This window comes from Spinacia oleracea, chromosome 5, assembly GCF_020520425.1.
Source record: "Spinacia oleracea cultivar Varoflay chromosome 5, BTI_SOV_V1, whole genome shotgun sequence".
NCBI lineage: Eukaryota > Viridiplantae > Streptophyta > Magnoliopsida > Caryophyllales > Amaranthaceae > Spinacia > Spinacia oleracea.
In genome coordinates this window covers 55,026,718-55,050,951 of record NC_079491.1, presented here as the reverse complement: position 1 = coordinate 55,050,951, position 24,234 = coordinate 55,026,718, and the positions used below count along the sequence as shown (strand labels likewise).

The 24,234-nt window shown below is 39.3% G+C and overlaps 2 protein-coding genes across 7 annotated transcripts; both read right to left on the bottom strand.

Moving 5' to 3' along the window:
- Positions 1 to 15,318: 15,318 nt before the first annotated feature.
- On the bottom strand, positions 15,319 to 23,780 carry LOC110798171 (pyruvate dehydrogenase E1 component subunit beta-2, chloroplastic-like). Of its 4 annotated transcripts, none has more exons than XM_056830497.1 (5): positions 23,352 to 23,779; positions 22,950 to 23,053; positions 22,563 to 22,594; positions 21,012 to 21,980; positions 15,319 to 15,337 (listed from the first exon to the last, which is right to left on the bottom strand). In XM_056830497.1, exons 1-5 carry the CDS (start codon positions 23,425 to 23,427, stop codon positions 15,334 to 15,336), a joined length of 1,185 nt encoding a protein of 394 aa, XP_056686475.1. In that variant the 5' UTR covers positions 23,428 to 23,779; the 3' UTR covers positions 15,319 to 15,333. The 4 variants fall into 4 exon arrangements, with proteins under 4 accessions (XP_056686475.1, XP_056686474.1, XP_056686473.1 ...); XM_056830496.1 differs by lacking the exon at positions 15,319 to 15,337 and adding an exon at positions 20,106 to 20,133; XM_056830495.1 differs by lacking the exon at positions 15,319 to 15,337 and adding an exon at positions 20,164 to 20,300 and having other exon boundaries at positions 23,352 to 23,780.
- On the bottom strand, positions 18,625 to 20,079 carry LOC110798173 (50S ribosomal protein L3, chloroplastic-like). Of its 3 annotated transcripts, XM_056830498.1 has the most exons (3): positions 19,670 to 20,051; positions 19,026 to 19,166; positions 18,625 to 18,929 (listed from the first exon to the last, which is right to left on the bottom strand). In XM_056830498.1, exons 1-3 carry the CDS (start codon positions 19,809 to 19,811, stop codon positions 18,781 to 18,783), a joined length of 432 nt encoding a protein of 143 aa, XP_056686476.1. In that variant the 5' UTR covers positions 19,812 to 20,051; the 3' UTR covers positions 18,625 to 18,780. The 3 variants fall into 3 exon arrangements, with proteins under 3 accessions (XP_056686476.1, XP_021859033.1, XP_056686477.1); XM_022003341.2 differs by lacking the exon at positions 19,026 to 19,166 and having other exon boundaries at positions 19,670 to 20,049; XM_056830499.1 differs by lacking the exon at positions 18,625 to 18,929 and having other exon boundaries at positions 19,029 to 19,166; positions 19,670 to 20,079.
- Positions 23,781 to 24,234: the final 454 nt, after the last annotated feature.

The window sequence follows — 24,234 nt, the reverse complement described above, 5'->3', positions numbered from 1 at the left end:
AGCTAAAGGAAGATCAGAAGAACGGAACAGTCGTTCCATCTTCAGGTATTTTCGTTATAGACTGTATACTTGCTAATTCAACTTCTTGGGTATTAGATACAGGTTGTGGCTCACACTTATGTTCCAATCCACAGGGACTAAGAAGAAGTAGAAAGTTAAGCAAGGGTGAAGTCGACCTACGAGTGGGAAATGGAGCACGGATTGCTGCATTAGCTGTAGGAACTTACTATTTGTCGTTGCCCTCCGGGCTAGTTTTGGAACTAGAAGAATGTTTCCATGTTCCAAGTCTTACTAAAAACATCATTTCAGTTTCTTGCTTAGATGCTAAGGGATTTTCCTTTTTAATAAAAGACAATAGTTGTTCGTTTTATTTTAAAGAGATGTTTTATGGATCTGCTAGATTAGTCAATGGACTTTATTTATTAGATCACGACAAACAAGTATATAACATAAATACCAAAAAGGCCAAAAAGGATGATTCAGATCTCACCTATCTGTGGCATTGTCGATTAGGCCATATAAACTTGAAACGCTTAGAAAGACTTCAAAAGGAAGGAATTCTAGAACCATTTGACTTAGAGGATTATGGTAAATGCGAATCATGTTTACTTGGCAAAATGACAAAGCAACCTTTCTCTAAAGTTGGAGAAAGAGCAAATGAACTATTGGGTTTAATCCATACAGATGTATGTGGACCAATGAGTACAAATGCTAGAGGTGGTTTCAGCTACTTTATCACTTTCACTGATGACTTCAGTAGATATGGTTATGTCTACCTAATGAAGCATAAGTCTGAATCCTTTGACAAATTCAAGGAATTTCAGAGTGAAGTAGAGAATCAATTAGGCAAGAAGATTAAGGCACTGCGGTCTGATAGAGGCGGTGAATATCTGAGCTATGAATTTGATGACCATCTGAAAGAATGTGGAATTCTATCAGAATTGACTCCTCCAGGAACACCACAATGGAACGGTGTGTCGGAACGGAGGAACAGAACCTTGCTAGACATGGTCAGGTCAATGATGGGTCAGGCCAAACTTCCATTAGAATTTTGGGGACATGCACTAAATACAGCTGCACTCACTATAAATAGAGCTCCGTCTAAAGCTGTCGAAAAGACTCCATACGAATTATGGTTTGGAAAGCCTCCAAATGTGTCTTTTCTTAAGATTTGGGGATGTGAAGTATACGTCAAACGATTAATTTCAGACAAACTTCATCCAAAATCTGACAAATGTATCCTTGTGGGCTATCCAAAGGAAACAAAGGGGTATTACTTCTACAATACATCTGAGAACAAGGTGTTTGTTGCTCGAGATGGTGTCTTTTTGGAGAAAGATCACATTTCCAAAATGACAAGTGGGAGAAAAGTAGACCTCGAAGAAATTCGAGTCGAACAACAAACTCTAGAGAATGCTCAAGATGACATTCAGGATGAAACTCAGAGATCTTTAGAAGAATCTGGTGAGAATCATGGTCAATCTAGAAATGTTACCCCGCGTAGATCGCAAAGATATAGATCTCAACCGGAAAGGTACTTAGGTATTTTGACGAACAAGAGCTATGACGTTCTATTACTTGAAAGTGATGAACCTGCGACTTACAAACAAGCTATGACGAGCCCTAGCTCCAAGCAATGGCAAGAAGCCATGCAATCTGAATTAGACTCCATGTCTGAAAACCAAGTATGGGATTTGGTCGATTTGCCAGATGGCTACCAAGCCATTGGAAGCAAATGGGTTTTCAAACTGAAAAAGGACAAGGATGGGAAACTTGAAGTTTTCAAAGCTAGATTGGTTGCAAAAGGTTACAGGCAAGTCCACGGTGTGGATTACGATGAAACTTTTTCACCAGTTGCAATGCTAAAGTCTATTCAGATAATGTTAGCAATCGCTGGATATTACGATTACGAACTTTTTCACGGTGTGGATTACAATGCAACTGCTTTCTTAAACGGCGTTTTAACAGAAACTGTGTTTATGACACAGCCTGAAGGTTTTGAGGATCCAAAGAATGCTAAAAAGGTATGCAAGCTAAAGAAGTCAATCTACGGATTGAAGCAGGCATCCAGGAGCTGGAATATACGTTTTGATGAAGCAGTCAGTGACTTTGGTTTCATCAAGAACGCAGACGAATCTTGTGTATACAAGAAGGTCAGTGGGAGAAAAATTGCTTTCCTAGTATTATATGTCGACGACATATTACTTATCGAAAATGACATTCCTATGTTGAACTCTGTCAAGATTTGGCTTGGGAAATGTTTTTCGATGAAAGATCTAGGAGAAGCACAGTATATATTGGGCATCAAGATTTACAGAGATAGATCTAAAAGGATGATTGGACTTAGTCAAAGCACTTATATCAATAAGGTGCTTGATAGGTTCAAGATGGCGGACTCCAAGCGAGGCTACCTACCCATGTCTCATGGAATGACTCTAAGCAAGACTCAATGCCCAAAAACACTTGATGAGCGTAGACGAATGAATGGGATTCCATATGCATCATTGATTGGTTCAATAATGTATGCTATGATATGTACACGCCCGGATGTTGCGTACGCACTCAGTGCTACGAGCAGATACCAGTCAGACCCAGGAGAGGCGCATTGGACTGCTGCCAAGAATATTCTGAAGTACCTGAAAAGGCACAAAGATGACTTCCTGGTCTATGGTGGAGATGATGAATTAATTGTTAAAGGCTATACGGACGCAAGTTTCCAAACCGACAAAGATGATTTCAGATCACAGTCTGGGTTTGTCTTCTGCCTCAACGGAGGAGCAGTAAGCTGGAAAAGTGCTAAGCAAAGCACCATTGCGGATTCTACAACTGAAGCGGAGTACATTGCTGCACATGAAGCAGCAAAGGAAGCTATATGGCTAAGGAAGTTCATAGGTGAACTTGGTGTAGTCCCCTCCATTAAAGGACCAATAGCCCTGTATTGTGATAATAACGGAGCTATTGCACAGGCAAAGGAGCCTAGACACCACCAGAGAGTCAAGCATGTACTTCGTAGATTTCACCTTCTACGAGAGTTCGTTGAAAGAAAAGAAGTCGAGATAAGCAAAATTGGAACTGATGACAACATATCAGATCCATTGACTAAACCTCTGCCGCAAGCGAAGCACAACTCGCACATTGCAGCTATGGGAATCAAGCATATTGGAGAATGGCTTTGATGTCTCTGTTTAATGTTTTAAAGTTTTAGAGTTTAAATCTTTGTAAAACATTATTGGTTAATCATTCACAATAAATGAAGAGAATTCATTTTTCCATTTAATTTGTGGTTTATTAAATGATGAGTCCCTTCAATTTGACGATATATTCAAGATAGACTTTCAGGACCAGTCCTGTGACTAAGAAATGTCTATCAAGTGAACTTGAATGTCAAAGGTTGAAAATGGTCCCTAGTCGGAGTTTTCTATAAAATTGGACGCATAGAAAACGTTAGACGACTAGAATGCAAGATGACTAGTAGTTATGTTTCTTGAACTATGTGGACATGGCAATGTCATAATCATTTGCATAGATACTTACTTTGGGAAGACTAGTATCGGACAAGACCTATGAAACTTTACTGTAAGAGATGAAAATCTATCATAAGTAAATTTCATTAAAATTATTAGACACTAAATCCTCAATACCTGAGTGATTTGAGATTACTTGTTTGAGAACTGGTTGCTTTGACGTTGACCAACCGTCGCACCGTAAAAGGAGGCTATAAAGGCAACGCTCAGGTAATCACCTATCAAACGAAGTCTAATCTCAAGATCGCAAGATTGGGATTGTCCTCCCATAAATCGGGATGAGATGCTTAAAAGTTGTACAAGGCCACTCGGAGAGCTAGAAACTGTGAAATGCATGGCCGTGCTCGGATGAATCATAGGCTATGATTATCTGTTTATTTGATCAGTTGAACTCTGAAACCGAGGAACACCTCTGGACATAATAAGGATGACAACTCTTACCTTATGTTCAAGAGCAAGCATTGAGCGACAAAGGAATTAGGAAATGCACACTTGTCCCTAAGGACAAGTGGGAGACTGAAGGAAATAATGCCCTTGGTCCAAGTATGCATTCAATGTTAAGTCTAATAAATGCGGTTCAGTATTAATTAACAAGTTAATAAATCAGTGAGATCAAGTGAGCTGAATGCCTAGCTAGAGGCCGCTTCAGTTCAAGTGGAATTAATGATATTAATCCACAGCTTACTCTTGACTGAACCCGTAGGGTCACACAAATAGTACGTAAACGGATCAAGTATTTAATGGCATTAAATACTCCATCTATGGATATTCGGAATCGACGGATCTTGGTTTCAGTGGGAGCTGAGATCGTCACAGGAAAGAAATGAATACTCCGGAAACGATGATATTGCCGGAAACGGAAATATGGATCGTATCGGAAATATAAATATTATCCAAGTCGTAGATGTTGCCGGAAACGGAAAACATGGTACGTATCAGAAAATATTATCGGAAATAGAAATATTGCCGGAATCGGAAATATTGCCGGAAACGGAAATATTGTCTGAATCGGAAATATTATCGGAATCGGAAAATAATTCCGGAAACGGAAATATTAAATATTTGTTCGAAACGGAAATTAATTCCGGAATCGGAAATGTTAAATATTGTTCGTATCGGAAATGAATTCCGGAATCGGAAAATTAATCGGAAGCGCGTCGTACGAATTAGCATCGGACGAGCTTGCTAGACGAAGGCCCAGCACGAAGCCAGGCCCACGTCCAGCAAGGGAAACGCGCGCCACAACACGCCAGCCCAAGGCTGCGCCAGGCCCACCGCAAGGCAGGCCCAGCGCGCGCCCAAGGCTGCGGCAGTCGTGGGCTGCGTTGCTCGGGCTGTGCGCGCGCGCGCATGGGGCCCCTCGTGGGCTGCTGTGCGTGCGTGTGTGTTTGTGTTCACATACGAAACCTAAAACGTACAGGATTCGTTTAAAGATTAAATTCCTAATCCTATTTGATAAATTAATTAAATAAGAGTTTCATTAGGATTCTAATTTAATTAATTCGTATCCTAATAGGATTCCAATTCTCTTTCCATACCCCTATAAATATGTGGCCTGGGTTCACAATTTATAACGAGTTTCAAGTATTAAAAGTGAGTTTTTGAGAGAAAAATTCAGTCACAGACCTTGCCTAAAAGTGCCAAAATTATTAGTACCTTAAGGGCGATTCTAGTTGGTCAATCTTAAGGCGGATCCGGACGTGCTGTGGACTATCTACGGAGGGACGACACTTGGAGTCCTAAAGACTTGTTCTTGTTCGGTTCGGGCGCAGCTAGGGAAGGCACGCAACAAAGAGTATGCATCTAAACTATGATATATGATTATGTGTAAATAATATGTTTTCCTGGCTAAATGGTTTTTCCGCATGATTTATGAATTGTCATATGTATCATAACCTAACAATTATTAACAAGAAACTGACACAACTTAAACCGTCCAAGAAAAAACATTCAATATAAGTAGAGTGACGTTAACAAAAAAAAGCTCATTGTGTTTTTTTCTTTTTTTTGGCAACAATTACAAACAGGAAAAATAAAGAAAACTCACCCGTTACTTATAGCCTAAAGGTATTTATGGGTAGCAAAAGACACTACTATTAATACTATTATTAGACTCAATACTAGAAAGGCAAGACACTAGACATGACTACATGCTACATGGAATTAGCTTCTTCCTTGGATGATCTCCAACCTCCAACATAGGAGCAATAACCTTCCTCTTCTTTCCTTCTCGGTATCTGCAGTCAACAACAAAGTGAGAGTAATTTCCTAGCACAATATTCTTTTTAGCCAAACGATGCCTATGCTTCTTCTTCCTTCCCATGACTACTAACGCATGCCTTTGACCTTGCTGGGAGATGAGAGGTGAAGAAATGTAATCTAGGCTGCTCGACAAGTCATTATGAAGACAATTTTCCTTTAGGTTGATCAAAGACTCATTGTCAACTACCACTTCCATGCAAACTTCATCCTCTTCCACTGATGATTTTTCCTCTCTTTGTCTACTTGAACTCTCAACAGTGTTTGTATCATCCCCTTGAACACACTCTTTCACTGAACAAACTGAGGGCTCAATCAATCTTCCTTCATGAATTTCTTTCTCCTTAGATGGCAACTTTACTGGACTAGACACTAAGCGGACACCTGTAGGAGAACCCAGTCTAGAGTTAACATAGTGGACATACTTTCCTTCAACTAATTTTTTATAATCCTTCTTTGAAACGAAAAGAGAGGAGTCCGCCCTCCGTCGGTTAACAAACCGATATTTGGACTCCGCATGATTTGATCTTTTCAAATTATTGGAACTTACTTCTTCCTCCATTACTCCATCAACCACTTCTTCTACATTCTTACTCAAAGCACTTTCGTCCCTTATACACGAATAGCCATCCAAAACCATATCAATGTTAGTAAGGGTAAAGCTCTCATCATTGGAACAACACTTATTATCCTCCATATCATCTTCTCTAGCCACACTTGCCACTTTATTTAAGGAAACTTCATCATCAGAATAACCTTTTGACAACTTATCTTCAACCCTTGAGATGCCTTGCTTACAATCCTTCACACCCATACTCAAAGAAGCATCCTTGTCGTCTTTATGTGTTTGATTACTGTAAACACTCATATCATTTTTCCTGAGTCTTTTCTTCAGGGAGGCCAACCCAATTCCTAATCCGGGTGGAACAACACTTTGACAATGAGTTTTTTAAACCCTTTTATTCATAGATGGTAGAACCTGCTCAAGTTTTTTGGCTACCTCACAATTTGAAGGGTCAAGTTCATGGGTTGTTAACAAATTCCAACATGCAAAATCACTTCTACCAAACTCAAATGCAGCCAATGCTCGTCTAAAAAGAGCCTTAATATTATTTGGATTAAACTCTAAAATGATGGTGCAAAAATAGCCAACATGCTCAAACTCATTTTTTTTATTGAAACATCAGCAAAATTCGATAAAATGCAATTAGCTAACTCAAAGAACTTCATTGTATCTTCTTCCAGTTCAAACACAAACCGAGCAAGGATCAAACCCGCATAACCATATCTCTCCAAAGCATCCTCAATATTCCCATTCTTAAATAACAAATTTCCTTCATATTTCAATTCCTTGGCAAGGTCCAACACCCCACTTGGATTTTTTGAGTCTAAAATTACTGAAATTAAGAACTCGTCCTCCTCCTTTAGATTGTCCCCATTAGAAAGGAGTTGGTTCAACTCACCCCTAAATTTTTCATAATCTCCCAAACAAGAGAAGAAGCTTAGACAAGGAAACCCAATCAACAAAACTCCAACAGACACAAGATAAAGAGCCCAACAACTCCAACAACCTACTCCTTAATTGAAAGTACAGCAAAATTCAAACAAACTCAAAAAAACTTACAGCTTAACTGGAAGTGCCGACCAACAAACGGAACCGAAACAACTACTAGTATAGATTATACTACCTTAGAGAGAATAAAAGAGTTGTTACTAACTTACAGGATGCAATTAACTCACCGGAGATGCGAAAGGGGAGATTAATGGCCCTTCATCATTTCGGTGAGCTCAAACGACGGTATTTGCGGTTCCCAAGAAAATTTTGAAGAAAGGATTTTGTAGAGAGAGAAACGGGTATTTGCAACTCATTGAGTTTTGTTAATCATACTTATAATATTAAATTATTCACAATAGAAGAGACTTGAAGAAAAAAAATTATAAACATTTTAAACCATATTCATGTGGGATCTTGTTTTGATCGTCTCGATTTGTAGTTTCACAATATGAAGTTGTTCTATTTTTTTACATACGTATTTGCAAAAAATTACGTTTAAATATTTCACTTAAATATGTGTAAAGACATTTATTATAAATATTGCAGATGTTGTTCTTTGCCGTCAATGAAAGTGAGTGATTTCCGGCAATAATGTTAAAAGATGCGTAAATTCCCAAAATATGCCCCATGTTAACTTAATTCCCACACTACCGTCCACGTAAGCAAGAAGTCGGTCTATTTTTTCCTTTTATGAATCCTAACACTTATAAAGCTTTGAACTTGGTTTACTATTCACCCAATAGTGAAACACCTACCCTACCCCCATTTCTTGCCTTATTTCTCATTGTCTTATTCTTAATAATAGTGCATGGACTATGTTACCCCTCCTTCGCCCAATTTGTTTAGTATTTTGTGGAGTTTGTTGCTTCCTCTTCGTTTCTTTTCTGCTCTCATTTTCTTTCTCCTCTCTCGGCTCCTTTTCTTTCTCTCTCCTCCATTGCTCTTCTCTGCTACACCATTCCACCCAACAGCTTCTACTCCATCGCTCTATTTATTTTCTCTAATTTTTCTATTCTCCTCTCGTACATGAGTTGTCGTTCTCTGGGTTTATTTTCTCCGTATCTTTGGTTGATATCCTTGATTGTGTCAAGGTTTTTTTGGGGGTTTTGGTATTTCAGATCAGGGTTTACAATTAGATCATCTGATCCTATCCAAGATATCTCATTCGTTCGACTTCAAAGGAATTTCAGGTACTTTTTTTCTTATCTTCCTTCAACTTCTGAATTTTTAGAATTTTCTAGCTCTATCTATTTAAAATTCGATTTTTTGGGGGGTTTTTGGGATTTCAGATTTGGGTTTATCTCCTCCTCATCTCACCTCACAAAAGGGAGCTCCACATAAGGTAATTTATTCTCCGTTCTTCTTTTATAATCATTCTTTTTCTTTCATTTGATTGTACTTTTCTTTTCTTCAATCTTTTGGATTACCAGAATGCTCGTACTTATTTGTAGGTTCTAATTTTTTTTATTTTAATTGTGCTTGTTGACTTCTGCTGCAACAAGAATGGATAAGTTTAGTTTGGGTTTTTAACACTCAGAAAATTCACGAGTTGGGGGGAGCTAATTTAAAATTTTGAGCAGCTAGGTGGGATTTGTACGGGATACAACTTCTCTATCTAGAAAAGATTAAAAAAATGTGGTTCAATATGTTATATTTTTTCCAATAGCTCATTGAAGATACAAGATATTTGCAGGTTGATGATCTGAAGTTCTAAAGCTGATATGAAAGTTTTGATGTATTTTTCAGCTGTGAATATGTGATGATTTTCCCCTATATATTTGGCATATGTAGCACTCTCGCTATTTTTGTTGTTAATGTGCTCAAAGGTTCTTACATACTAGCCGCAATATGTTAGGGAAAATATCTTGTTGGGGATTGTCGAGAATATAACGATGCTCCTTACTTTGCAGCAATCTTAGCATTGAAAATTGTCAGTCTATTTCCATGTTTAATACTTATAATAGTTTACAAATTGCATCATATTATTTTTCTTTCACCGTTTGGATATGAGTCTTGGTGGCCTTGTTTTCTTCCAACTTAGGGTGCAGATTTGTCACATGTTTTTTGCACTAAACATGCAGCTCCAATCATAAAAAAGCTACAAACCTGAATTAATTGTGCATCTGTTTTGAGAGGAGTCATATAACTTCAAGTAAATTCTTAACCCGATGCTTCAATTTCGTTGTTCATAATTTTTATTCCTTTGGTGTTGCCAGTAATCTATTATGGAATGTCAATTTTTAGGGACGGGGACAAAGGATTTATTGATAACAAGGTTCTTTATGAAGTTAATAAATGGATGGAACGATTGACTGTTTTGTTATTGGCCCAGGCCTCGATAGAGATCCATTTTTTGGTGTGTCTTCTTAACTAGATTAGTTATTTTCGTGTTGAATGATTATGTTTTTTCAAAGAAAATTTGATTTTTGAGGTGCGCTGCATATTGAATTTTATAAAAACAATATTCTTCAGTTTCGACACAATTTGGTTTGCTAATGCAATCTATGCTATAGTGGGTAATGAGATGCAAGCATACAACAAACAAGCATTATATCTCATACTCTCCTTTGTGGAGTAATGCATTTTGTGCTCTAGGAGGAATTTGTCCAGTAATGATGGTTTTTGCATATGTGATCTTTTTTGAGGTTTTATAAATTTGGAGATTGCTGGAATTTTTTGTAATTTTTCGACATTACGATCTTACTTTATTCATCCTTGTTTGTTCTTACATAAAGAAAAAGTCAGCTTATTTAAGCCTTCATTTTCCTTTCAAACCATATGCAATTCGATCTCTGACATACTAGCCGCAAAAGGTCAGCTTATTTCATACTACCCGCAAAAAGTCAGCTTATTTAAGCCTTTCATTTTCCTTTCAAGCCTTCATAATTAGCTTATTTAAGTCAGCTAATTATTACGTTTTGTTTCATCAACTTCTATAATTATTGAGGTTTCGAACTTGCTTTACCCCTATTCATTTCGTTCCTTGAAAGTAATGTTATTTGCTTGGGGTCTGTGATAGTATGGCTGCATTGAATTGGTGCTTCCTCGTGCATAAAAACTAAAAAGGCCTTTGAAAATACAGGTTATTGGAACATGTACTATCATGCCATCAGGTATTAGTGGCTTCAATTTGGCTAGAGAATCAACTTTTCGTTTCTATTACCCCCATTTTCTTAAGTGAGGCTCCCGCCAAGAGTTGATAGGAGCCTTGTCCCTATTATGACTGGCAGAGTTTTTATTCAGAGTTTCAGACCCTTATTTTAGAATGTGGTTCACTGATTAGTTGCATGCATTTGTTGGAACTTTGACATATTTACATATTTACATGTTAGTATTCTATATGCATCATTAACATTTGCTGGTACTTTGTTGTAATACATGTTGCTTGCTGGTTACTTCAGTCGTGCCTAGGTTAAGCCCGGATTTTATTATGTCTCTTGATGATATTGGATCTATCTTCTTCGGGTTAGTGGACGATAGTTTAGTCCATATCCGTTTCATCTGTTGAGAATATTCATAACATCTGATTTCAGTTTTATTTCTCCTTAATGTGTTAGCAACAGTTTGAACTTGACTTGTGAGCCTAAGATGTGTCCCTACCGCGTGTCACTCTCTTTTGTTTCAAACTTGTGTTGCTAGCAGTTAACACTTTCCATTTTTCCAATTGAAAGGGTGTCCTTCTGATTGGGGTGTAATCACAAAAAACATTGTTTTTTAACCTCTTCTGTTGGTATCCTCTCAATTAGCATGAGCTTAAATTTCCTATATCAAATTAGTAATGAAAAGCTGATCATTCAGGTTTCTCTTTAGACAATAAAATATTTTTGTTTGGTGAGGAAACTAGGGTATATTTTGACGGGTTATCAAGTCAAGAGCAAGAAAATGCTTATGCCTTCAAATTCTGGATAGATATGTATGCTTCTGTCCAGGTTTTTTACTACTAGATGAATGTTAGATCTAGAATGCTTCGCTGAAAACAAATAGAAAACTTTTGAACTACTATTAAGTTCATACTTTTGTAGTGGCAGTGGTTCGACCATGATCGATCATCTCTTTTCCTTTGCACTTCATACAGGTTACTCTAAGAATAGTCACAAAAAGTAAATACATATATACTACGTTTCTCTATAGGAAAAATTAACTGGAAATTAAAACTATGAAAACTGAAAAGAGATTAAACTATTGCGTACTTAAACGACCACCAGTAGTAGTTATGAAGCCATTTTAAACAGAGAATAGATCTAATAATTGGTGAATGGCTTTTGATGTCCTTTTAGTGCCTTTTTTTAATCAACTTGATGAATTATCATTTTAATTTGCAATAATCTATTTCCTTTAAGCTTTCTTGAACCCTCTGCCAATCTTGTCGGGGCATCTATGACTCACTGTCAGCTTATAGTGGTTTCAAAGTGAGATTTCTTCTTTCACAACTGTAATCAACATCTGTTAGATCTATATGGTGCCTGAGAAACCAAAATTGTGTTCGTTATTAGAGTAATAGCGAACTAGCGGTGATATATAATTGTAAATTTGTAATATCACGCCCATTTTTTGTTTGAGATATATCTTTTGCACTTCCTCTTTCCCTAAGTTAACATGTTTGAAGATGATATCTTTGTGATTTGTGAAGTCCCATCTGATCCTTTTACTATGTTGGTACAATGTAAGGTTCATCGAGAAATTGCAAGAAGATATACATGCGAAGGTGTGAAAGAACAGTTGCAAACATTGTGTGGTATCTACACACTTTCAATTCTGGGGAAGCATCTTGGTGGTTTCCTGTCCACGGGCTGCATCAAACCTAAGTATGTTTTGGTTGTGTTTTTGAGATGTAAGCTTCCTCTAAGTAGGTTGATAAATCTGTTTATTACAATAAGGCGTATCGTGTTACCTCATTCCCTGTTATGAATCTGTAGGTATGCCTATGTTCTGGCGTCTGCCTTGCACGGTGTAAAGAACATCTTCTATAAGGATTTCTTGATTCAGGTTTAGTCTTTTTAGGTTGTTGTAGAACTACTCGAAAAACGATAAATGGCATTTGCAGGACTCTCTCAGAGCATTCAGTGTCTTCGGGTTAACAAGTCATTCACACTTTGTGTTGTAAATGACTAATTAGGAAATATGATCTATGCCTGTGTACTATTGTTGCCTTCATTGTTTCGTTGAGTTCTTATTGGTTGTTGAAGGGACCTTCTCATTTTTTGTAATATGTACTAGGGGTGTTCATTAGAGGGTACCCGGCTTAGCGGGTACCCGAAATAACGGGTACCCACTCTTGCGGGTAGTCAAAATATTGCCCCGTGACCCGACCCGCGAAAATCGGGTACCCGACTTAACGGGTACCCGATTTCTACGGGTCGGGTTACAGGGTACCCGGTTACTTTAGCTTGTTTTCTTAAAAAAAATTTGAAAGTCAGTGTAACATTGTAAACATCCATTAAATTTGACAAGCATTCCTGACTTCCTGTGTACAACCATAACACCATCTTAACATTTAACAAGCACTTCCAAAATCAACAGATTCACTGCCATAGTTTGAGTTTACCATCATCCGTTACATCTGCATATTGATACAAATGGTTAGTACTGTATTCATATTATCACTGCAAGTTCTTAAGAGTCCTTAATATTCATATTATAACTGCAAGTCCTTAATTTTCGGATTATGGTCTGCAAGTAGTAATTTGAATATTCAGATTGTACAACTAGTAATATTCAGATTATACAATCTGAAAGTACTAAAGTACTAATCAGGCTAATACTTGAAGTGTGCTGCTAAATTCATTGAATATACTACTCTAATAATCTATTATTATACCATTACTCTAGCTACAAATGTGATCCATGTCGTTGATGGACAAAAATTAGTTTCATTGAAGGGTAGAAACAAGAAAGGACTGCAAGATTAACAAAGGTAACATTAAAATACATGAAATTATCAAAAAAATCTTATGCGACTCCCTCTATTAATTTACTTACATGATTTAACAGACTGCTATGCAAAGAACTCACCTTGAAGGATATTATAGGCCGAAGAGATGTGGCGTCGTTTAAGTGGAGAAGAGGAGACCGACGCCATTTGACAACATATAAGATCTACTGGGTGGGGTTAGCCGCCGTTTGAGAGGAGAGGGTAGAGTGAAAGAAAACCTAATACCAGAAAGAGTAGCAACCTCTACCCAGATTTCACTAAAAAAAAAAAATCTCACGGGTATTCGGGTACCCGCTAACAAGAAAATTATGACCCGTACCCGACCCGTATACCCGCAAATTTTAACAGGTCGGGTACCCGCCCCTACAATTCCTGTTTTTTCTTAAAAAATACCCGGCTTATTTGAAGCGGGGAAGCGGGATAGCGGGTCGGGTATTTTTGAACACCCCTAATATGTACATAGCATTTGGATATCTGCACAAAGACTTTGCATACAAAAGAAATATACAAGTACTTCAGTTTACAACCATTAATCGTTCATTTTTTATTATTATTCTAGCTAATTCCCCGTGAACTTTGACCCCGATTTTCTAAGTAACATTTTTACAACATATATTTGTATCCCTTGGGGGACCGTGCGCGCTAGCGCATGGTCCAACAACTAGTTGGCACAAAACCGCCAACTACAATAGCGGTTAAAATAGGTAAACCGCTATTTCAATAGACGGTTTCTGTTTATATAGAACCGCCACTTTAATGGGCGGTTTACATTATACAAGAAAAAAATGCTTTTCGTGCTCTTATTTCTTTCTCTCTCCGCTCTCGGTTCATATCTTTTCTAATATGTTCATTTTCTCTCCCCTCCAAAAAGCTCAATTATGAACTTTAATGTTAGTGGAAGAGAAAAGCTAATTGAGGACTACAAGTTGCTCACCAGTTTGGCAATCTTCATACGATGTAATTATTTTCAACTCAATTTGGGTCTGTTCATTCTTTAACATCTTAGCATCCATTTCTTTCACGAGTCTGCTTCCATTCTGACAGGTACAATTGGTGTTGGGTTGTAGTTTTCTTTGACTAAAAATATACTCTTGTATTTGAAACAGTCATTTCATCTCTTCCGCTTTATTAATGTTAAAAACAAATTCTGAACTATTGCTATACTAGCCGACGAGATGCATTGTGATGTTTTAGCAGTCGTCGAGCCGCCAACTCAAATGGCGATTTGATTTTAGAATAAACCGCCATTTGAATTGGCGGTTTAGTGAAGATAACCGCCAATTCAACTGGCAGTTTACTCCAAAACCAAATCACTATTTGGATTGGCAGTTCAATGTTGAACCAGAAAAAAAAAAAAACTTTTACGAAGTCTTGCTTACGTGGACAGTAATATGGGAATTAACTTAATATGAGTCATATTTTGGAAATTTTTACATCTTTCAGCATTATTCTTGGAAATCGCTCAATGAAAATAGTGGGTGAAAATGGCACATTTCCCCCAATTTTCTTCTACTTTGCACTACTCACCAAATAATTAGACCGAGAGCCAACGATATGAAACTATTTCCCCTGCCCGTACAATTCCATCCGTGGTCACTCTTCATTCCTTCTAATTGGCGCAACACTTGACTTCCGTCTTACATTGGCTTCCGTCTTACATGGCAATTGAAGAAGATCAATACAAATTAAAGAAAACAGGATTGTTAATCGACAAGACTCGTCAGAAATATACAGCAAAACTTACAGCATACGCTGTGTTCCAATAATAAAGATCACTAAAAGATCTACAGCGTCTAATTCTTAGGAATACTTTTGTTGACAATCTTTGAAGTTGTTAGGCGGAGGAGGTTTGCCGGCTTACCATTGATCACAACAACTACGAAGATCGGTGATTCGTTCCAAGCTTTTGCCGTTAGGATCGTGTAAGTGTGTGGCATTTTCTTGCCTTTGAAGATATGTCATGTCCTGGGTGAGGTCAAAATAAATAAACAAGCCCTGGGGTTCTTCCAGCTCCAGTGAGACATGACTCATGAGACCTAACTTGAAAGCTGCGCCTTTAGTTTTCACCTGTGTATCACATAACAAATTCAGAGCAAGGCAGATATTCTATCTATTTATCCTCATCATCAGCATGATAGGGCAGCATGCCAGTTGAATGAACACTTATAGCAAAAAATACAGTGCACTGAGACAGAGAAAGACAATCCATCAAGGGAATGCAACACACCAGCAAGCTAAACACAATTTAACAGAAGAACACAACAAATAAGAGAAGAGAAAGGTTGGATTAATAGAAGTTGCCCAAGGGCACGATACAAAAGAAGTGACTTTAGGCCACAAATCTCCAAGTTGGTAGCTTGAGGCTACTAATCTCTATTCTCAACACAAAATACAATACCCCCCTCCTTCCTTCTCTGACTACCTATATACTCAAGGTAATTCCCAAGTACACTTCATTAATTACGAACTCTTGTCCTTTTGTTGCCAACGGCTTGCACCACCAACTGCTACTTGTTTTTGTCTTCCTGCAGGTCTGATGTTGCTGTTGGTTGTCTGATCTTGTGCCTTCTCCTGTAGACCAAATGGCCAGGTGGCCTATTAGTACGGTTCATTGCAACACCCCGCCCCCAAAGACTCACCTTGTCCTCAAGGTGGAAATCCGGGAATCTGGCAGCAAGTAAAGAGGCCTCCTCCCATGTTGCTTCGAAGGATGGCAGGTTCTTCCATTTAATCAGCACGTCAGCAGCCTCCACTTCACCATCTGTCATGTGAACATCCAGCAGTTCCTCTGGCTCTACTGCAAGCTCTAATTCAGGTGTTAGCTGCTCTGGTATTGTTGGTGAAGCTACTTGACTTCCAATTGCTCGCTTAAGCTGAGACACATGGAACACGGGGTGAATTTTACAAGCAGATGGCAGTTTCAGTTTATATGCCACCTCCCCTATCTTTTGTGTCACCTCATAAGGTCCATAAAAGCGTGCGGCCAACTTCTCAAATGGCCTCTTAGCCAAGGAGCGCTGCCTATAGGGTTGTAACTTCAAGAATACTGCATTTCCAACCTCGAATTGCTCACTTCTTCTTCTTAGATCAGCATTGGCTTTCATGACCTGCTGTGCTTTCATCAGATTCATCTTCAATTCATCCAAGACATAGTCTCTTTCCTTCAGCATTTCTTCTACACTGTCAACGGGTGTCTGCCCCATGCCTATGCGCAACAGTCTAGGAGGGTCCCTCCCATAGAGGACTTTAAATGGAGTCATTCCCGTGGACATATGTGGCGAGGTGTTATAAGAATATTCTGCCCATGGCAGCCACATTGCCCAGCTTTTTGGTGTCCCGCCCACGAAGCACCTCAAGTATGTCTCTAGCCCCTTGTTGACATTCTCTGATTGTCCATCCGTTTGTGGATGATATGATGTGCTACGTTTCAAATCTGTCCCCTGTAGCCTAAAAAGCTCTCGCCAAAAGACACTCAGAAAAATTCGGTCTCTGTCAGACACTATGGATGATGGAAATCCATGTAACTTGACCACTTCTTTGATGAAGGCATTGGCCACTGAAAGTGCAGTAAAGGGGTGTTTGAGGCCAATGAAATGGGCAAACTTGGACAGGCGATCAACTACAACTAGTATGGTATCCACCCCCTTTGATAGCGGCACTCCTTCACGAAATCCATAGCTATGTCCTCCCAAACTGCTGTTGGTATTGGCAGTGGCTGTAATAACCCGGATGGCTGCTGTTGGGAATGCTTGTTCCGCTGGCAGACCACACATTCCCTCACATAGGCGTTCACTGCTTTCCTCATGCCTTGCCAAAACCATTCGGAGGCCAACCGTAGGTAAGTTTTAACCTCTCCGGAGTGTCCTCCCGTGGGTGAGTCATGATATTCTCTCATGAGTACCGGAATGAAAGCTGATGATTTGGAAATTACTACTCGACCTTTATAAAGGATTCGACCTCCTGCTATCTCAAACCCCACAAGGTGTTTTCCGGATTCTATGGTTTCCTTCAGCTTTTGGAGCCCCACATCTCTACGAACCTCCTCCTCCAGTTCTTCCCATTCTATACCTTGTGCCGAGATCAGTGCTCCAAACTCTATACACCCTAATTCCAGCTCCCCCTTTCCCTTTCTCGAAAGTGCATCCGCCACTCGATTGGATGTTCCTGGTTTGTATTGAATTTCAAAGTCGAAACCAATGAGCTTTCGTACCCACTTTTGGTAGTCAGTTACAATCTCCCTCTGTTGAGTAATATAACGGAGGCTCTGTTGATCCGTCCGTATCACAAAGTGTCGACCAAGTAAATAGTGCTTCCATTTTTGGACCGATAAACACACAACCATGAGTTCTTTCTCATATATTGACTTGCCACGAGCTCGTGGCCCCAGAACTCTACTGTAATAAGCAATGGGCCTGCTGTCCTGCATCATCACAGCCCCCAAGCCAAACCCCGATGCATCAGTCTCAATTACAAATACTTTGTGAAAGTCAGGCATTGCCAATACGGGTGCTGAAACCATTGCCTGCTTCAGTTGTTCGAAGGCCACAGTTGCACTTTCAGTCCATCCGAAACAGTCCTTACGCAACTGATCAGTAAGGGGTTGTGCAATTTGAGCGTACCCGGCTATGAATTTGCGGTAATAGCCGGTTAACCCCAAAAAACCCCTTAGTTCTCTCAAGTTTCCAGGAACGCTCCACTCTTGCATAGCCCGTATTTTTTCTTGATCAACTGCCACTCCTCCACTCGATATCACATGGCCAAGGTATGCCACTTCTTCCCTCCCAAAATCCATCCATCTGGATCCTTCCCTTCAAACAAGGGCATCTCAAGTTTCCTGTACTTCCAGTTTCCTCCACCACCTTCGTCATAAGAACGCCGATTTCTCCTGTTCGCTCTGCTTTCCGAGAACTCTTCATCATCTTCGCTTCTATGCGGTGTATGCTTCTCTGCCATTAGAGCCTTCACCTCTTCCTGGAATTTTTCTTGAGCTCTTTTCAGGGAGGCCATCTGAGTGCCTTGCTCCTCTCTGAACTTGTCTATTCTCTCTTCCAGGCGGTTTGTGGCTTCTTCCACCGCTTCTCTGTTTTTCTGGGTATCTTCGGCACTTTTAACCGCGAAATTCTCAGCTACCGTCTTCTGGAAGGCAGCCATACCTTATGTCAGAAGCTGCTGTACCGTTCCCTCCAGCCCATTCATCTTCTGGGTTACCTCTGCAAGTCCACTTTCTAGAGCCTCAAAACGCTGTGAATTTAGGAGCACCATGGTTGTCTTTCTTCCACAGAATTGTGGCTGCTCTGATACCAAGTGCAACACACCAGCAAGCTAAACACAATTTAACAGAAGAACACAACAAATAAGAGAAGAGAAAGGTTGGATTTATAGAAGTTGCCCAAGGGCACGATACAAAAGAAGTGACTTTAGGCCACAAATCTCCAAGTTGGTAGCTTGAGGCTACTAATCTCTATTCTCAACACAAAATACAATACCCCCATCCTTCCTTCTCTGACTACCTATATACTCAAGGTAATTCCCAAGTACACTTCATTAATTACGAACTCTTGTCCTTTTGTTGCCAACGGCTTGCACCACCAACTGCTACTTGTTTTTGTCTTCCTGCAGGTCTGATGTTGCTGTTGGTTGTCTGATCTTGTGCCTTCTCCTGTAGACCAAATGGCCAGGTGGCCTATTAGTACGGTTCATTGCAGGGAACCAGTAAACAATACACAACACAAGCACGAAATTTAATAACTCATACTTACGAAAGGAGTCTTGCAGATTATTGCCCTGGGGTTCTTCCAGCTTGTTAGGCTCGTACTTACGAAGGAGGTGATGTCAAAAAAAATAAACCTTCTAGTACTTCTACATTTTTCAGCCGGCCTCCTGGATCTGCATGCAACTGCACACAATCAGATGCTGTTTTGTGCAGTTGCCTGCAGATCCAGGAGGCCGTCTGAAACATGTAAGAGTACTAGAAGGTTTGGTTGAGTGTTGAAGCTGCTTGTATGCTATGACTTAGGAACACACAGCTTTACTCAGAGCCTAACAACCTTCTTGTCATATGCTGATAATGTGTAGTGATCCTACTTTTTGTTTACACTTTGCCTTAGTTTTACTAACAAGTGACAAATTTCAAGTGGGTTACTCATGTTTTATAGTCCTTCCTAGAAGATGTTAGGGAGACTATGAAGCCTGCCTTTGTTATGATGTTAGGGAGATGGCCTTTATTTTCTTTTGGTACATAACTCTATTTTTTGGTATCAGCAGAATCATTAGTTACTCCTAGATGCATTAACCAATCACAAGAACCCTAAGAAATAAGAATCATTTCTTCAGAATCTGTTAGGCTATGTTCGTATGTTTAGATGCTTATCTTTGGACTGAAAAGAGAGAGAAAGATACCTTGGAACCCTTTTCCAATGGTTGTGCCAGAGACATCCACCAGATCACCCTCCTGGAAGAGCTCCTCGAACAAAGCTTTTTGACTGGCAGTGAAGTCATCAATATACAAGTCAAAACTCCTGATCTCCTGAAGATGACGCATGGGATTACACCAAACTTGTTGAGGTGCCCAAGCTCGAGCATGTTGAGCTTGCGATCACTAACTCTCTCATATTCCACGTTATACCCGTCCGTGGACTCCGTCTTCACTTGAGTAACGACATTTTCCTTCTTAAACCCTATCACAGTGGAGGGAACTACCGTGCCATCCTCAAAACAACCATCATCCCCCAGTATCATCTCTATGAGACAAACCCAGCATCAACACTCATCATCTTTGTCTCCTAACCCCCCCCCCCCCCCCTCCCCCCCACTTCTCTTCTTAGGTGTGTAGACCTAGGGCTGACAGATTTTAGCTTAATAATCTGATTTTGGGAGCAAAAAAACAATGAAGACAGATGTGAGGAGCAAACCTTAAGAGTGCCCTTGAATAAACATAACGAAGATACAGCTTTCGGATAGTTCGAGCTCTGTTTACTGATCGAACTAGAGCAGCAGCTCCTTCTTCCTATAGACAATATGGGCGACGTTGCTGCCATGACGGCAATGCAAACAGAAAAAAACCCAGAAAAGTTGAACTCAATTGATCAATGTTTCAAGGAAAAAGCAGGAAAATTGAAGAATTTTGGGAATTTTTCTACTTTCTTGCTTGTAGAAGTTTTGATTATTTTGGTAACTGTTCAATGTGTAGTTCAAACTATAAAAGAAACAAAGCATCCTCATCAACTGAATTCAGCAAAATTTAAGAAGTGGTAAATCCTCACTTAAATAATAACCGGACAATCGGAAATCCAGCCATTCTAAGAACTAAAGTAGATCTACAATGCACTTAATGTACTGGAAGATAAAACAATTGTAAGGACACTTGAGGTAAGCAAATTTCAGAAGGATAATCTAATATCTCATGTAATTCAATGTGAACTCCAGAGAGTAGCTTTGAATAACCTGAAACATAGAACAAGCGAAAAATATCCCTTTGTAGGGTTTTTTTCTTTTTTGGAGGGATCCTTGGTCTTTAATAAAAAAAAAGTAACTTAACATAACATCAACCGCAAGCAATGTAAGTAGAAGTTCTTCATTGGCAGACAGCAAAGCTGTAAACGTAATCAACGAGCAACTGGACTCAACTAGCTTTATCAGCAATATTTGAAGACATGAATTTGCTAACTACTAAAATACATAAAATTTCCAACGGCAAAAGAAAAGTAGTAATATTCAGAGGGTCCACTTAATGATTCCCTACCTGCACAACTGCTCAACTGCAGTAACTATTTGAGCAGGTTGAACCACAGTCCATTCTTCCAAAGTCCCAGCATAGGGAGTAGGTACATCTTGAGATGACAAACATACGACTGGGGCATCCAAATAATCATGGAAGTTCTCGTTAATAGCCGCTGTCAAACTGGCACCAATCCCACCTGTTCTCATGCACTCTTCCACAATCAGCACTCTGTGAGTCTTCTTAATGGAATTCCCAATTGTGTGCAAATCAAAGGGTTTTAAAGAGCGGATATCAATCACCTCAGGATCATATCCTTTGTTGACCAATGTCTTGGCCGCCTGCATGACATGGTATCTCATGCGGGAATAGGTTAATATTGTAATATGCTCTCCAGGCCTTACCATCTCTGCTTCTTCCAATGATAGAACATATTCTTCATCGGGAATCTTCTCCTTGAGATTGTAAAGAAGAACATGCTCAAAAAGAATAACAGGGTTCTCACTCCTAATTGCGGCTTTCATCAATCCTTTGGCATTGTAAGGGGTAGAGCATGCAACCATTTGAATACCAGGAATTGACTGGAAGTAGGACTCGAGACGTTGTGAATGCTCAGCCCCGAGCTGCCGTCCAACACCACCAGGCCCACGGATGACCACAGGGATGGTAAATTGGCCACCAGATGTGTAATGCAGCATGCCACAGTTGTTCGAGATTTGGTTGAATGCCAACAAAAGGAATCCCATATTCATTCCCTCAATAACAGGCCTTAGACCAGTCATGGCAGCTCCGATGGCCATTCCCGTGAAGGAATTTTCAGCAATTGGTGTGTCAAGAACTCTAAGATCACCGTATTTTGGGGCCAATCCTTTAGTTACCTTATAAGATCCACCATAGTGACCCACATCTTCGCCCATGACACATACATTGGCATCTCTCTCCATTTCCTCATCAAGACCTTCACGCAGTGCTTCGAAGAGCAAGACCTCATGCCTGACAATCCAAAACAAAAATTTGGCCAAATGAAACAGCAAACGAGTTGTATCACAGTGTTGGCATATGGAAGTCAATTGAACCACATCATACACAATTGCATCATAATATCTTGCCATATGGCCACAAATTGCATCATAACATCCTGGTTACCCAGCCTCATTCCCAACCAACCAATCTTTTTCCAGGAGCTTGACATTTTAAGCAACCAACATCTTCAAGAACAGTACTACCAGGTACAATAGCTATCAGTTTATATAGCCTTGAGTACTCTTTCTCCAGAGAATTATTGAACCACTCAGATGTCAAACATTAGCATGTCATCAGCTAATAGAGCACAACACCACCAATTGTCACCAATGTGCATACAGCTACGTGATAAGTCTCGTGTTTAATAGAACTAAGTTTAAACTCATAAGTCATAACTCATAAGCAACAACATATTGAGTTGACGGGGATATGAAAATGCAGACAAATACTAGCAACAACTCGTTAACAAGTAACTAACCAAACAGTACATTGTTCAACTGATTCACACAGGAAAATCACATGAAAGGTCTTCATATAGGTCCTATAACATACCCAGTTTTTGAAGAGGCAGGAGCAGCTGGACTCTGCATATACAAAACAACAACAAAATCAAACTTAAGTTCCTAATTTTAGAAATGTTCTATGCGATTAGCCCAATTGCTTAATACAGTATAAGCCAAATCCCTATATATTGCACAATACTTTATAACACTACTCCCTCCATCCCTAGAAGATAAATGCACATAGGTTAGTAAAATGGGCTTTAGATGAGAGAGCAAGTGGGAAAAGTTACTAAATAAAAACAAAAAGGGACCTCCCAAATAGTCAAATTGGAATATGAGGCGATCTTTTAGGGACGGAGAGAGGGAGTACATGATAAGAGAATAACAAAATTACTCACAGGGAGTACATGATAAGAGAATAAACAAAATTACTCACAGCAACAGCTTGTGTAACCAGATTCCCGGTCCGGCAACGGCCCGACATCGAACCACATTTTCCACGGAGGTCAGATCTTACCACCACAATGCCAACTTTTTTCCCTAAACAGCAAAACAACACATATAAAAAACACATTCTCCAACCTAAGAGTAATTGACAGAACAATCAAAAACCCAATAACCCTCAAGCAAAACCCACAAATAATTTACAAAAATTCCCAAGATCTCTCCCTGTAACAATGAAAATTATAGCAACCCCAGAATTAATTAGCACCAGATGTATCAATTAATCAAACCCATTAAAATTCAAACATATAAAAATTGAATCGATCCCCTAAAACCCGATTCAGATCATGATTAGTAAAATGCAACGGCAGAAACACAGAAATCAAAAACCCACCACGAATTTTCTTGGAATCAATCGAAGTAGCGGTGGAGAAAGATGTCAGAGCACCCAGTGATCGAATTGCAGCCATTGGAACTCGATGATGGTAGAAAGACGGAGTAGAGGACAGAGAAAAGTGGCGGAGAAATTGAGGGGAAGAAGGTAGTGTGGGTCTGTGGGAGTGTTTACAGGTTTGAAACTACAACAAGAACAACATTTTCGTTGGTGCTTGAATTTAGTTTGAGACCACGAGTTTTTTTTTTCTTTGGTTACTTCGTTTGCATTCGCCCACTTTGATTTTTTTGTGTTGAGTTGAGACTTCACATTGTTTGGTAAAATGGTTGAGAAACTAGTTTTTGTTGTGAGGTAATAAGAAAGAAGCAAAAGTTTATACGATATAAGGGAAATACGATACAAACTTTCTGTAAGCAATTGTGTTGCTTGTTCTTTGTTCTCTAAGAATACATGCATATATATAGTGGTGAAAAGCACTATTCATTGTAAAAAAATTCAAGCCTAATACTAGGTACATAGAGTAGGGTGGTAGAAAAACAATGGCTTGCATTTAATAATCTTGGACATTCACATGCATGATATTTTTGACTCATAACACTCCCCCTTGAATGTCCATCTCGAGATGGGTATTAGTTGTCTCATTAGAACTTTGATAGGTAAAACCTAGTGGGACAAAGATCATAGCTAGGGAAAAGAGTACAACTTTTGTGATTATATGCTTTGGCATACTGCCTCATTAAAAACCTTGTCAGGAAAAACCCAGTGGGATAAAAACCTGACCGAAGGAAAAAAGAGTGCAGTGCATATAATACTCCCCCTCAATTTATTATAGCTCAAGAAGACGACGCATTGCAATTTTATGTACCAACTGCTCAAACCTCTT

What these genes read in the sequence shown, in the direction of transcription:
- LOC110798173 (XM_022003341.2), bottom strand. Translation starts at nt 20,008, where the DNA reads ATGATACTGGGGGATGATGGTTGTTTTGAGGATGGCACGGTAGTTCCC. An exon ending in CATTGGAAAAGGGTTCCAAG is followed by an intron (nt 18,930 to 19,669) that starts GTATCTTTCTCT and finishes TTTGGTCTACAG; the next exon opens with GAGAAGGCACAAGATCAGAC.
- LOC110798171 (XM_056830495.1), bottom strand. Translation starts at nt 23,427, where the DNA reads ATGGCTGCAATTCGATCACTGGGTGCTCTGACATCTTTCTCCACCGCT. An exon ending in TGATTCCAAGAAAATTCGTG is followed by an intron (nt 23,054 to 23,351) that starts GTGGGTTTTTGA and finishes TTTGCTGTTTAG; the next exon opens with GGAAAAAAGTTGGCATTGTG. An exon ending in GCAGTTGAGCAGTTGTGCAG is followed by an intron (nt 20,301 to 21,011) that starts GTAGGGAATCAT and finishes CCGTCATGGCAG; the next exon opens with CAACGTCGCCCATATTGTCT.